Source organism: Molossus molossus, unplaced genomic scaffold, assembly GCF_014108415.1.
Source record: "Molossus molossus isolate mMolMol1 unplaced genomic scaffold, mMolMol1.p scaffold_m16_p_6, whole genome shotgun sequence".
Classification (NCBI taxonomy): domain Eukaryota; kingdom Metazoa; phylum Chordata; class Mammalia; order Chiroptera; family Molossidae; genus Molossus; species Molossus molossus.
Genome location: NW_023425399.1, coordinates 70,478,432 through 70,493,172, shown reverse-complemented (window position 1 = coordinate 70,493,172; position 14,741 = coordinate 70,478,432). Strand labels below are relative to the sequence as shown.

Here is a 14,741-nt window from a genome sequence, read left to right as displayed (position 1 = left end):
ACAACCAATTATCACAGACACTAGGCTAGGGAAGGCAGGAGGGGGGGTGGGACCAGGAAGGAGGGGGGCAATGGGGAAAAAAGGGGGATATCTGTAATACTTTCAACAACAAAAAAGAGCTTATATCTCCAGGTATGTTCTCTTATTCCCAGCTTCTAGTATCTTGTAATACTAATTACTCCCTCCTTCTGTACTTTTAACCTCTCCAGTAGTTCCTTGTCACCAGCCTATAAAGATGCTTATACTTTTCAATTGTAAAGAAAGAAAGAGGAGAAGGGGGAGAAGAGAAACAAAAAGAAGAATTTCCCCCAATTTGGTCTCCTTCTGTCTACGGTTAAATTAAGGACTGGCATGCCTTTAGTCTTTCTGCTGTCCCTCCTTTATTCCTCAATTTACTACAATGAGACTTCTACTATTATACCTGCTCTGGAAAATGTAAATAATACCCAAATGGCCAAGTGCAATAAACACTGGAACCCAGCTCTAACGTAAGACAACTGTATAATATCAGGAAGTGATCGATAAATATTTCTTAAATAAACAAATAAGTAAAACAGTTCTGATCTCAAGCACCCAAGTTTCCTGCCATCTAGACCAGTGCTCTTCCAGTAGAGTAGCATTTTTTTACAATCAAAGTAATACTTTTAACAGACTAAGTTTGCTACAGTATGAAGAACAGGTAAAAAGTATGAAGGCTGGTGGTCCCAATAACTGCATATTTCTTGACTGCCTTAATTTTATTTAATTGGGTTGATTTTGAAGAGGAAGGATGAAACAGTCATACTTCATTTTCTTGTTCTATCTAGAAATCATTGAGCAATTCCATCTTTGTGTTGCAATGGAAAGTATGTAACAGTGACTATATAGTATTCTTCCCAAAAAGGATTAGCCTGAATCTAGTCATGAAGAAATAATCAGAAAATTCCAAATTGTGGGATATCTACAAAATTCCAAACTGTGCCATAGACACTTAAAAAGAGTCAATGTATGAAGTCTTACAATTTGCAACAGCATGAATGTACCTAGAGGATATTATGCTCAGTGAAATAAGTCAGTCAGAGAAAGACAAATACCATACAATTTCACTTATATGTGGAATCTAAAGAACAATATAAATGAACAAACAGAAATAGACTTATAGATACAGAGAACAGACTGATGGTTGCCAGAGGGGAGGAGGTTTGGGAGACTAGATGAAATAGGTGAAAGGATTGGAAAAAACAAATTGATAGCTACAAAACAGTCATAGGGATGTAAAGTGCAGCATAGAAAATATAGTCAATAATATTGTAGTAAGTTTGTATGGTGCCAGTTGGGTAATATCAGGCAGAACACTTTGTAGGGTATGTGATTGTCTGGCCACTATGCTGTATACCTGAAACTGATATAAAACAATATTGACTATAAACTGTAATTGGAAAACTGTAATTGGAAAACTTTTTAAAAATTGATTTGTAGATGGGTGTAAGGTAGAGTTCATGATTTATTATTTTCTCCTTATAGATATTACCTTGAACAAGCATTATTTATTTAAGGGACAAGTATTTCATCACTGCACAACAATGTCACTTTTGCCATATAAGGTAATCATGTATGTGAGAATTTGTTTCTGAATTCTATTATATTTCATTGTTTATCTTGCAATAAGAATGCAATCTTAATTGTTATAGCTTTTTTAACTGGTCTTGAAACTTGGTAGTATTAGTCTTTCAACTTTGACATATGCCTTCAAAATTTCATTGGCTAACAAAAATAAACTCAAAATAGGTTAAAGACTTAAATGTGAGGCCTGAAACCATAAAAGTCCTAAAAGATAATACAGAAAGTAAACTATCTGACATCAGTGTGAGTAATATCTTTTTGGATACATCCCCCTGAGCAAGGGAAATAAAAACAAACAAATGGGACTTCATCAAACTAAAAAGCTTCTGCACAGTGAAAGAAAACTTCAACAAAGCTGGTGTGGCTCAGTGGCTGAGCGTCAACCCATGCACCAAGAGGTCGCTGGTTCAATTCCCGGTCTGGGCACATGCCCAGGTTGTGGGCCCGATCCCCAGTGGAGGACATGTAGGAGACGGCCAATCGATGTTCTCGCTCACCGATGTTTCCATCTCCCTCTCACTTTCTCTCTCTCTAAAATCAATAAAGGGAAAAAAAATTTTTTTAAGTCAACAAATAAGTGTTGGTAAGGATATAAAGGAAAGGGAACTTTGTGCACTATTGGTGGGACTGCAACTGGTACAGCTCCTATGGAAAACAGTAAAAAGATTCCTTTAAAAAACTAAAAATTATGGCCCTGCCGGTGTGGCTCAGTGGTTGAGCATCGACCCTTGCACCAAGAGTTCACCAATTTGATTCCTGGTCAGGGCACATGCCCAGGTTGTGGGCCCAGTCCCCAGTGGGAGGCATACAAGAAGCAGCCAACCAACGTTCTCTCATCAATGTTTCTCTCTCTCCCTCTCCCTTCCTCTCACTCTAAAAATCAATAAAGAAAAAAAAAATTTTTTTTTAAACTAAAAATTATGTACCCCTATGTTCATAGCAGTGCTATTTACAATTGCTAAGATCTGGAAACAGCCCAAGCGTCCATGAATAGATGAGTGGATAAAAAAGCTGTGGTACATATATACAATGGAACACTATGCAGCTGTAAGAAAGAAAGATCTCTTATCCTTTGAGACAACATGGAGTGACCTGGATAGTATTATACTAGGTGAAATAAGCCAATCAGAGAAAGACAAATACCATATGAGCTCACTTATTTGTGGAATATAATGAACAAAATAAGCTGATGAACAAAATAGAACCAGAGACATAAAAAGAAGTACAGTTCAGACTGACAAACCTTAGAGGAGGGGGGTGGGAGGAGGATGAGATAAACCAAAGAACTTATATGTATGTATGCATAACCAATGGACAGAGACAACAAGGCTTGGGTGGCGGGGGCGGAATCAGAGGGGAGGGAGGAGAAATATCTGTAACAAAAATAATTAATTAAAAAAAAAATAGCCCTGGCCAGTTTGGCTCAGCGGTTAGAGCGTCAGCCTATGGTCCAGAGAGACCTGGGTTCGGTTCCCACTAAGGGCGCATACCTTGGTTGCAGTTTGTACCCGGCCCTGGATGGGTTGTGTGGGTAGCAACCACTCATTGTGTCCCTTTCACGTCGATGTTTCTCTCTCTCTTTCTTCCTCTCTCTCCCTTCCACTCTATATGAACAAAAAATGGAAAAATATCCTTGGGTGAGGATAAAAAAAAAAAAGGAAAAAATACTAAAAATTGATATACCTTATAACCCAGCAATTCCACTTTGGGGTATTTATCCAAAGAAAATGAGAACACTAATTCAAACAAATATATCCACCCCTAGGTTCACTGCAGCATTATTTACAATAGTTAAGACATGGAAACAACCTAGGTGTCCACCAATAGATGAATGGATTAAGATGTACAATACACACGCACACACAATGAAATATTATACAGCAATAAAAAGAATTAAATTTTGCCACTTGCAACAACATAGATAGATCTAGAGGGTATTTTGCTAAGTGAAATGTCAGACAGAGAAGACAAATATCATAAGGTTTCACTTACAGTGGAATCTAAAAAAAACAAAACAAACAAACAAGACAAAACACAGACTCATAGAAACAGAGACCAAAGGGATAGTTACCAGAAGGAGGGGGGTGGAAGGACAAGTGAAAAAGGGAAAGGAAATATAGTCAATAATATTGTTATATGTTTACATGGTGACAGATTACTGGAATTACTGGGGTGCTCACACTGTAAGGTAAAAAATGTATAATCACTCTATTAAATATCCAAAACTAATATAAACAATATAAGATTGTATACCAACTATACTTAAATTAATTTTTGTAATTACACTGGCTATTTTTGGCCCTTTCCATTTCCATGTAAATTATAGAATCACCTTATCAATTTTCACCAGAAATAAAATCTCTTCTGAGATTATGTTTGAGATTGTACAAAACCTAGACAATTCAGGGAGAATAGACACTATTTATATAATTCAGTCTTCCAGTGTCTACATGTGATATCTTATTTTATTAAGATTCTCTTTGCTTAGGAAATATATTCAATAATATTGTAGTAAGTAGGTGTGATGCCAGATGGGTACCAAACTTATCAGGGTGATCACTTCACAGGGTATATCAATGTCTAGTCATTATGTTCTACACCTGAAAGTACTATGATATTATATGTCAACTATAATTGAAAATAAATTTTTAAACAAAATTTTCTTTAATTTTTCTCAAAAACTATTTTATAATTTTCAGTGTAGAGGTCACATATCTCTGGTCAGATTATGTCTAAGCTATAATAAACAAATCACAATTAAAAAAAAAAAAAAGAGTCAATGTCCTGAAGATAAAAAGTGACTGGGAGACTGTTCTCCATTAAATGAACTAAAAACAAAAAACATGAAAAAATAAATGCAATGAGTGATCCTTGGTTATATCTTCTATCTAAACAGCAAAAATATATATAGCCATAAAAAATAGTTTAAGAATAATTAGAGAAATCTGAATATGTAATGACTATTAACTTTCTTTGGGTGATAACGGTATTACAGTTATGTAGAAGAATGTCCTTGTTTTTAGGAGATGCATGCTAAAGAATTTGTGTGTGAAATTATGATGTCTGCAATATCAGATAAAAATGCAGAGAGATGGAAAGAGAAAATGCACACAAATGTGGTAAAATATAATAACTGGTAAATCTAGGGAAAAGGTAATTTGATATTCATGTACTATTCTGTCAACTTTTTTCAGTTTGGAATGTTTTTAAACCAAAAGGTTGATGGAAATGCCTGGTTGGTGTGGCTCAGGGGTTGAGCATGGACCTATGCACCAGGAGGTCTCCAGTTCAATTCCTGATCAGGGTACATACCCAAGTTGTAGGCTCAGTCACCAGAACAGGGCATGCAGGAGGCAGCCAATGGATGTTTCCCTCATCATCAATGTTTCTATCTCTCTTTCCCTCTCCCTTCCTCTCTCTGAAATCAATAAAAACTTTTTTTTTTAAGTTGATGGAAAGAAGCAATGCAGTAAATTGTTACAATGAGGAGATCATGGCCCTGGGCAGTTTTTCTCAGTGGTTAGAGCATCTGCCTGCAGTTCAGAGAGACCTGAGTTCGGTTCCCACTAAGGGCGCGTACCTCGGTTGTAGTTTGTCCCCGGCCCTCATTGGTCCTGCGGGTGGCAGCCACTCAATGTGTCCCTTTCATGTCGATGTTTCTCTCTCTCTCTGTTCCTCTCTCTCCCTCCCACTCTACCTGAATAAAAAATGGAAAAGTGTCCCCAGGTGAGGATAAAAAAAAAAAAAAAATGAGATCATGTGCAGGAGTGGGTGGAAGTGGGCAAAGGTGGGAAGGGATACCTGCAATAATGTCAAAATTAAAATTTTTGAAAAAATAAATAAATAAATAAAATATATCACATGAGGAAAAAATGTGGTGTATAAAACTATCATAAAATACTTAAAGGAGCCTATTATTCAGAATTATAAAAACCTGTCCCCCCCAAAATGCTACTAACAAGCTCAAACAATTGCTCACTTTTTAAAAACTTCCATAGAGTATTCAAGAATAACATCTAAAAAACTATCAATTTTAATTAAAATTTAAAAGAGCAAATAAAATTTAAGCTACATATTTTCTTAAATAATTCTTTGAGCCCTGGCCAATTTGGCTCAGTGGTTAGAGTGTTGGCCTACAGACCTGAGGGTCACAGGTTCACTCCCCCCAGTCCTGGTCAGGGTACATGTGAGAGACAGCCAATGTCTCTCTCACATCAATATCCCCGCTACGGCAACTCTCTATTTAAAAAATATATAGATATATATATCCTCAGGTGAGGATTAACAAAAAAAAAAAAAAAATTCTTAGAGAACACTGGAACATATTACCAAAGAATATTACAAAATTGGCCTCTCTGATTCTTTTTAATTTGACACTTAACTATAATAATGAGAAACAAAAGAGAAAAAAAAGTCTTTTCAACAAATGATACCCATTCCCACCCAACCTGACACATATACTACATAAGGACAATTCTACTAAGTATAGCATAGATTACCTCCAGATAATTAAGGAAAACTATATTATGGCATATATTCCTAAACTTTAGCATTTGATATCAAAGGAGGCAAAAATGTTGCCCTTTGCTGTTACAGAAACATCCCTGAACTGGTTCAGTCAGTAACCTCAGTAATTCATAAACATGTTACCTTTAACATCTTTATACCTATATATAGCTCTAGTTTAAGAGAATGATCTACTTAAAGTAATTACAAATTTTAAACTAACATGTTTTAGTAGTGCCCTGGCCGGTCTTGCTCAGTGGTTAGAGCATTGGCCCATGGACCAATGAGTCATGGGTTCAATTCCAGATAAGGGCACGTACCTCAGTTGTGGTTCATCCCCGGCCCTGGTCAGGTCATGCAAGAGGCAACCAGATGATGTGGCTCTATCACATTGATGTTTCTCTCTGTCTCTCTCTCTCTCCCTCCCTCCTACTCTATCTGGAAATAAGTAGAAAAATGTCCTCAGGTAAGGAATAAAAATAAATAAATAAGTGTTTTAGTAGTTTGAGACAACCAATATCGAAAACTAATGTTTTTAGTATATGTAACTAGAATATACAAAGGACAATAGCTTTTAGAAAACATATCTAATAGAAAATTTATTTATACCTACCTGTTACTTCTTTTAACTGATTTGTTCTGCCATGGTGGATCCATCACAATTACATCATATGTTTTCTTACCTAAGAACAAAGACACAATTTCTGAAACTACCTTCAGTACGTGATCACCTTAAAAGCTAAACATGTCCTTCAAAACTGAAGTGTATTCACTACGTAACGAATACAATACAATGTAACAAAGGATTTGTGGCATTTATTCAAACAGAATAACTTATCTAAAAATATTAAGAGATCCCTCCTGTAATTTAGTACCACTGGGATTTTTTTTTTTTATCCTACCCGAGGACATTTTTCCACCTTTTGTTCAGATAGAGTGGGAGGGAGAGAGAGAGAAACATCGACATGAAAGGGACACATCGAGTGGTCGCCACCCGCACGACCCAACCAGGGCCGGGGACAAACTGCAACTGAGATATGTGCCCTCAACGGGAACTGAACCCGGGTCTCTCTGGACCGCAGGCCAACGCTCCAACCGCTGAGCCAAACTGGCCAGGGCACCACTGGGATTTTAACATGATTTCACCTATCACTATTTTTACAGAGACTGTCTGAAAATAACTATAACTCACTTAACTGGACACCAATGATTTTAAATACCCTGTAAGTCTTCACAACAATATTATTGTGGTCTTTTTAAACCTCAGGGATTTTTGCTTTATTTTGTAAACTTTTTATATGAAATGAATTTTCAGTCTTAAAACTGATATATTGGCCATAATAAAATGTCCCCAATTGTCTACTAATGACCTTTTTTCTGGTCCTAGATCCAAATCACACATCGATTTTAGTTGCCATGTCTCCTAAATCTCCTCCAATCTGGGAAACTCCCTCAATCTCTTTGTCTTTTATGATCTTTTGTATGCTACTGGCCAGTGATTTTGTAGAATGTCCCTCAGTGTGGGTTTTGTATTTCCTCACGATTACATTTAGTTTATTTTTTGGCAAGAGTACCATGGAAGTAATGCTATGTCCTTATCAGAACAACCTATCAGGAAATATAGATGTGAAAATGTCTCATTATTGGTGATACTACTTTTGATCACTTGGTTAAAGTAGTCTACCAGATTTCTCTAGTATTCCCTTTCTGATTAACAAGTATCTTGTGGGTGAGATACTTTAAGACTGTGCAAATATCTGGTATCTGTCTCATCTTTTCACCCATTACTTTTACATCCAACTACTATGGTATCTGCCAAATGCAAATTTTCCAGTTCCATCATTCCACCCACATTTATTAATTGGAATTTCACTGTAAGGAAGAACTGTCCCTTCTCCTTTTATAAACAAACATGTATTTTTGTACCTGTACAATCTCATAAGTAATCAAAAGAATGCAAATTAAAATAAGGAAGTAATAGTTTTTAAACTATTCGAGTAATAGCCCTGGTCAGTTTGGCTCAGAAGTTGGAGCATCGGCCTGCGGACCAGAGAGTCCCGGGTTCGGTTCCCGATAGGGGCATGTACCAAAAAAATAAATAAATAAATAAAATAAACTATTAGAGTATCAAAGATAAAAAAGAATGGAAAAAATGTTCAAACATAGTACAATTTTCTCATTAATTTGTTATCCGATCATTTACCCTGAGGAATTTATGATATTATGACATGAATAGTCACTCATGTGTAAGGTGGCTCAATAGCAATTAAAAGAAGCTTTTCATTAATAAGCTATGCTATTTTAACTTTAAATTTTGATACAAAATGTCCAAATAATAATAAATAGCAAATAAAATTCAACTTCATCAATACCTACCTTTTACCTACTTCATTCCTTAGAAGATTGAGTTTTAACTTATTAAAAACATAAATCACAGAGCTAAGCTCCTCATGCAGATTATTTCATTTAGTCCTCAAAATTACCCTGAGAAGTAGGCATTATTATAACCATTTTATAGATTAGGGAACTCAGGCTCAGTTTTGTGAAGTACTCAAAAACTCACAGTTAGTTCAGTGTCAGAACCCAAATTCAAATTCTGACCTAGACTTCAATATTTAAGGTTTCAACTTTATACAGAAAAATATTTCAAAAAATTTTGTACAATAAACCTGAACATTAGCTTAAAACATAACCTTAAAGGCTAAGAATTAATATTCATATCTGAAGTGTTTCTACTTTGCTATGAAAAAAAGTTTAAATTATTTGGTCAACCCAACTGTATCCTGAATTTCTAAGTACAAAGCAGTAACACTATTTGATCTCTTAGGGTCTAGGTAGTTTTTGACCCTTTGTTCACAATAAGAATTTAAATTTTTTTTAAAAGCAAAAGTCAGCATTTTAAAATTGAATTTAAAAGCAAAATTACACTAAGAAAATTCATTGTTTACCCTATCCTCACAAAATGTTTACCCTCATTCAACATTCAGGCTAGCTCTTGATTTATGAGGCCACAGAAAAACTATCTTTTTCTAATAATAAACACAATAAATAATTACTTACAATTCAGAAGGGGATGCATACAAGAAATGTCAGACAAAAGAAAACTGCTTTTTGGTGGCACCAGGTATTTTTGTCCCATTAAAGTAATCATTTTTGTAAAATTAGAGTTGTTTTCAACAATCCGTGAAAATAAATCCTGCTCTGTAACAGACATATCATTTTCCACCAATTGTAATGTCAGAAGTTCAATTTCATTCAAAGAAGGCAAATGTTTTGCCATTTCACATAATTCTGACAAACTGCAGGTATCAAGTGGTAAAGCAATGGACTCATTACACTTGTCCCGTTTTTCAGAAAGTGGATGAAGAAAGCCACTTTTTAAACCTTCTTGGATTATCTGTGAAGATCCATCCAAAATCAGTCCCCTGATCTGTAAGAGAATTTTTAAGTACATTAAAAGGTCACTGACACTAAAACAATTTTCTAAATAATGAAATTCCTACTATGCTTTGAATATGTAAACTTTTATGGATTAAAGTCAACGTTCCTAATGCTTTCAAGAAAATAATTTTATACTACAATGAAAAGATAAAAATATGTCAGTATACGTTTGAACTGCAGTTTCCTAATTGGGGAATGATACAAACCTCATAAATTCACTGAAAGTTAAATAACAAAACGGTATATATCAGAAAATATATCTTTAAAAGAAGTTATAAAATCAATTTGATATATTTTTAGAAGAAAGTGTAATCTCTAATCTATAAAGAGAATTAAGTTTCATCACAAGATTTAATCTTAAATTTCTAGTGACTTAATTTTAAAATAAACCTACCTTTGATTTTACAAAATATAGCTTGAATCGTTAAAAAAAAATAATAAAATGAACATATAAACAAAGTTTTGCAATAGAGCAACTACACTAATCATAAAAAATAAAAGCCGCCCTGGCTAGTTTTGCTCAGCAGTTAGAGCATCGGCCCCGCGGACCAGAGAGTCTCAGGTTCGGTTCCCGCTTAAGGGCATGTACCTCAGTTGCAGTTTGTCCCCAGCTCCAGTTGGGGTCATGTGGGTGGCGACCAGTCAATGTGTCTCTCTCATGTCAATGTTTCTTTCTCTCTCTTCCCCCCTCTCCCTCCTGCTCTATCTGAAGATAAATGCAAAAATGTCTTCGGGTGAAAATAAAAAAATAAAAGCCAAGCTCTGCATCTGGACAAGATAGAGTACATTTCAAATTCTAAAAATGTTGTTCTTGTTAATCTTCACCCAGGGATATTTTTTCCATTGATATTTAGAGGAAGTAGAAGGGAAGAAAAGAGGGGAGGGAGAGGGAGAGGAAGAAGGAGAGAGGGCGAGAGATACATCGATGTGAGAGAGACACACATCTGTTGGTTGCCTCCTGCAAGGACCCTGACAGGGATCAAACCTGCTACCAGGTAACATAACCTTGACCGGGAATCAAACCCTAGATCATTTGGTACACAGGCTGACACTCTAACCATAGAGAACAATGGCCAGGGCTAAAAATTATTTTTTTAAAAAGGCCTTCAGATGATGAATGGATGCCAAGAAGTACAGACCAGTGGTTTCTAAGAAAGTTTCCAGGCAGCAGCATGGGGAAGGATGCCCATTCAGAGTCCAACAGTCTCTCTGGGTTGAAGAGATAGAGCTAGGAGTATGAAAGGGCCAAGCGGGTAGAGTATGCCCAGTAGGATACCGCAGAGGAGAGAGCTGCATACAGAGAGAGGTCTTGGAAGCTGCAAAGGGTCAAGTCTCCAGTTCAGTACTGAGTAGCACATACATGTGATGAAACTACCCAATGTCAAGGAAAGAACTAGAAATGATCAAAGGTAACAATCCTCAGAGTTCATACAGGGATGAGAAGAAACAGTGCTCCCATTAGCCAAAATAAAAAATCTCATAATTCACAAATATTGCCTCAGTAATGGTAAAAAAAAAAAACCTACTAAAGTGTGCTCTGGTACTAACTAAGAAAGCTTAAAGAAAGTCTCAAGAGGATCAACCAGTTTCAAAGTAACTTTGTCCAAGAATAAAGCTCAAGAATATTTATAGGAATATGAAAATATCAGTACCTAACATGCTAAAATTGAAATGTCTTACAAAAAAAAAAACCCTACCAGAAACATAAAGAAGCAGGAAAATACAATATATTATAAGAGGAAAAAATCACTACTCAATGGAAACACACAGGAATGACACAGATGATACAATTATAGGAAAAGTTGGGTAGGTTTATTTGCAGCCCATTTAAAAAAGTTTAGAGCCCTGGCCGGTTTGGCTCAGAGGTTAGAGCATCAGTCTGTGGACTGGAGAGTCCCAGGTTGGGTTCCCGCTAAGGGCACATACCTCGGTTGCAGTTTGTCCCTGGCCCGGTTGGGGTCGTGTGGATGTCAGCCAGTCAATGTGTCTCTCTCACATCAATGTTTCTCTCTCTCTTTTCCTTCCTCTCTCCCTCTCACTCTATCTGAAGATGAATGCAAAAATGTCCTCAGGTGAGGATTATAAATAAATAAACAAATAAATAAAAAGGAAAAAGGAGAAAAGAATATCAAGGCACTTATAACCATATTCATATGTCCAAAATGTAAAGAAAAAAATGAGCATGTTAAGGAACATGAAATCTATTTTAAAAAGATCAAATTGAATGTCTAGAGGAAAAAACTATAACGCAGAAATGAAAAATATACTAGATTAATAGCAGATGAGACACTGAAGCAGAAATTGATGTACTTAGAAACAACACAATAAACTGTCCAAAATAAGGGGAGAGAAAAGGTATTTGAGGAAGTAATAGCCACGAATTTCTGAATTTGCTGAAGACTTGAATTCACAGATCCAGAAGCTCAACAAAGGAAGAAGGAGCACAAAGAGGAGGCAAAGGAGGAGGAGAAAAAGGAGGAGGAAGAGGAAGAGGAAGAAGCGGAGGAGGAGAAGGAGACTACACAAAGGAATATTATAATCAAACTGCTGAAAATCAATGATAAAGAGAAAATGTTTAAATCAGCCATCCACACAGAGATGTCCACCTCCAGCCAAGAATAACAGTGACAGCAGTTTTCAAGACACTAAGGCAACAAAGGTCAGTGAAAAGAAACCATAGGTAAACCCTATGACTGCCCCCACCAAATGCCTGGAGAGTTTCCAGGCCACAGGAAGGAGGAATCTGGGCAGAGCCTAGAAGAAATCCAGAGGAGAGGAGGCAGAGCTGAGAATCTGGAGCAGCCAAGACCAATAAAATTCACAGGACAGTATATAGATGAAAGAACTTCACAGAGAGAAAACTCCATAGAACTGCAGGTAGTCTAACTAGAGAAATTCCTCTAAGTACTGATCAGTGAAAATGTGCAAGGGAACTATCTGAGACTAGGAAAAAGACCACCCAAAAAGACAGAGAAGAAACAGTGCCTGGAGCTCCCACAGGGCCAAGAATTGTGCCTGATTCCACCACTCAGACTGGAAAACCTCATGATTCACTGGGCATTTGGGAGACAATTCACCATAAGTCTCCCCAAGTGAGCAGAGGCAATGACATCTTTTGTTCCAGAATAAATTTTCAAGGATATTTGTATACCATGGAAGATGGAGATTATGTCTCCTTCCAAAGCAGAGGGCAGATCTACTTGCTGTCCAGGTTAATAAAGCCTCCCTCTGAGGCAAAGGGTTGAACAAATCTGCTTACAACCCATTTAAAAGATTGAGCTTCCCTAAGCTTGGATTCCTTAGCTAAGAATCAAGTCTACTGTACACACAGCATCCACCAAGGCTACTCAGCACTGCCGCAATGGGACTTGGAGTACAAAGAAAATCTGTGAACATAAAGCAAATGGTTTCTGCTATGCATGGAACAATAAAATCCTCATTTTAATTAAATCTTAGGTCTAAACTGCTATCTTGTTAGCTTCCAAATAGGGTAAAAGCTCAGACCTGTGAGTAGTTCTTGACAGGATATTGGGTAGATCCCAGATCATGCATCAGTGAAAGAGTACATTAGCCTTAGGCTAAATACAATTCTAAACTTACCTTTTTTAAAAAAACTGCCACCAATTGATAAACCGATTAAACTAAATATCTCTAAAGACACACTATCAACCAACTTGACCTGACAGTCACAGAACACTGCATCCAATAACTATAGGTTACATATTCAAAAGGAGTATACAAGGCAATGAACCTGAACAGACACTTCTCCAAAGAGGACCTACAGATGGCCAATAGACATATGAAAAGATGCTCAACATCATTAAGCATCAGAGAAATGCAAAGTAAAACCACAATATCACTTCACACCTATCAGAATGGCCACCATCAATAAATCAACAAACAAGTATTGACAAAGATGTAAAGAAAAGGGAACCCTTGTGCACTGTTGGTGGGAATGCAGATTGGTGCAGACACTGTGGAAAGCAGTATAGAGCTACCTCAAAAAATTAAAAATGGAACAGCTTTATAAACTAGCAATTCTACTTCTGAGAATATATCCAAAGACCCAAAACATTAACTGAAAAATATATGCATCCCTATGTTCACTGCAGAGTTATTTACAATAGCCAAGATTTGGAAGAAGCCTAAGTGCCTATCAGTAGATGAATGAATTAAAAAACCATGGTACATTACACAACGGAATACTACTCAGCCGTAAAAAAGAAAAGTTTACCCTTGTGACAGCATGGATGGACCTGGAGAGTATTATGCTAAGTGAAATAAGCCAGTCAGAGAAAGACAAGTACCATATGATTTCAATTACATGTGGACTCTAATGAACAAAATTAACAAATAAAATAGGAACAGAAACAGACTCACAGATACAAAGAACACAATGACAGCTGTCAGAGAGGAAGGGAGTTGGGGACTGGTGAAAAAGGTGAAGCAAAGAAATAAAAAGCTCATAGTGCTGGCCAGTGTGGCTCACTCGGTTGGACATTGTTCCATGCACCAAGAGGTCACCAGCAATTCAATTCTTCCCCAGGTATGAGCAGGATCCCCAGTGGGGGGAAAGCAGAAGGCAATCAAACAATGTTTCTCTCTCACAATGATGCTTCTCTCTCTCTCACTCTCTCTAAAATCACTAAAAACATTTAAAAAAACTCACAGACACAGACAACAGTATGGTAATTACAAGAGGAAACGAGGGTAGGGGAGGTAAAATAAGGTAAAGGGGGGGATAAATGGTGATGAAAGGAGACTTGACTTGGGGTGGTGAACACACAATACAATATACAGAAGATGTATTATAGAATTGTATACCAAAAACCTATATAATTTTATTAACGAGTATCACCCCCAATAAATTTCATAAATAAATAAATAAAGGAGAGCACCTAGTGGGTACCAGAGCCTTGCTGAAGTAAGTCTTGCTCTGTGTGGGGGGCCTGGCACAGCTAATCCTCCAAGGTAATCAGAAGTCAGGGGATAGTGAGCACAGCCAGTCATTGCAGCTAATCAGCCTGAGTAAATTCCTCCCATTGATGTGCCAACAGCAATCAACACTCAATTACAACAGAAGGGTAGACAGTCCACATGATGGGTGTATCTCGAGGGCCCAGCTGGGATGACCAGAGAGACTGTGCCACTGGACCCTGTAGGACACCTACTAAAATAGGCCACCCTAGGAA

General features: G+C 36.9%; 1 protein-coding gene across 2 annotated transcripts in view; it reads right to left on the bottom strand.

Annotated features, from left to right (window-relative positions):
* METTL4 (methyltransferase like 4) overlaps positions 1 to 14,741 on the bottom strand; it is a 44,561-nt gene that overhangs the window by 16,885 nt on the left and 12,935 nt on the right. For both annotated transcript variants that reach the window (XM_036245851.1, XM_036245852.1), the window contains exons 3-4: positions 9,169 to 9,538; positions 6,722 to 6,791 (exon numbers count right to left, since the gene is read on the bottom strand). In XM_036245851.1, coding sequence (XP_036101744.1) covers positions 6,722 to 6,791; positions 9,169 to 9,538 — 440 coding nt within the window. The remainder of the gene's footprint in view (positions 1 to 6,721; positions 6,792 to 9,168; positions 9,539 to 14,741) is intronic.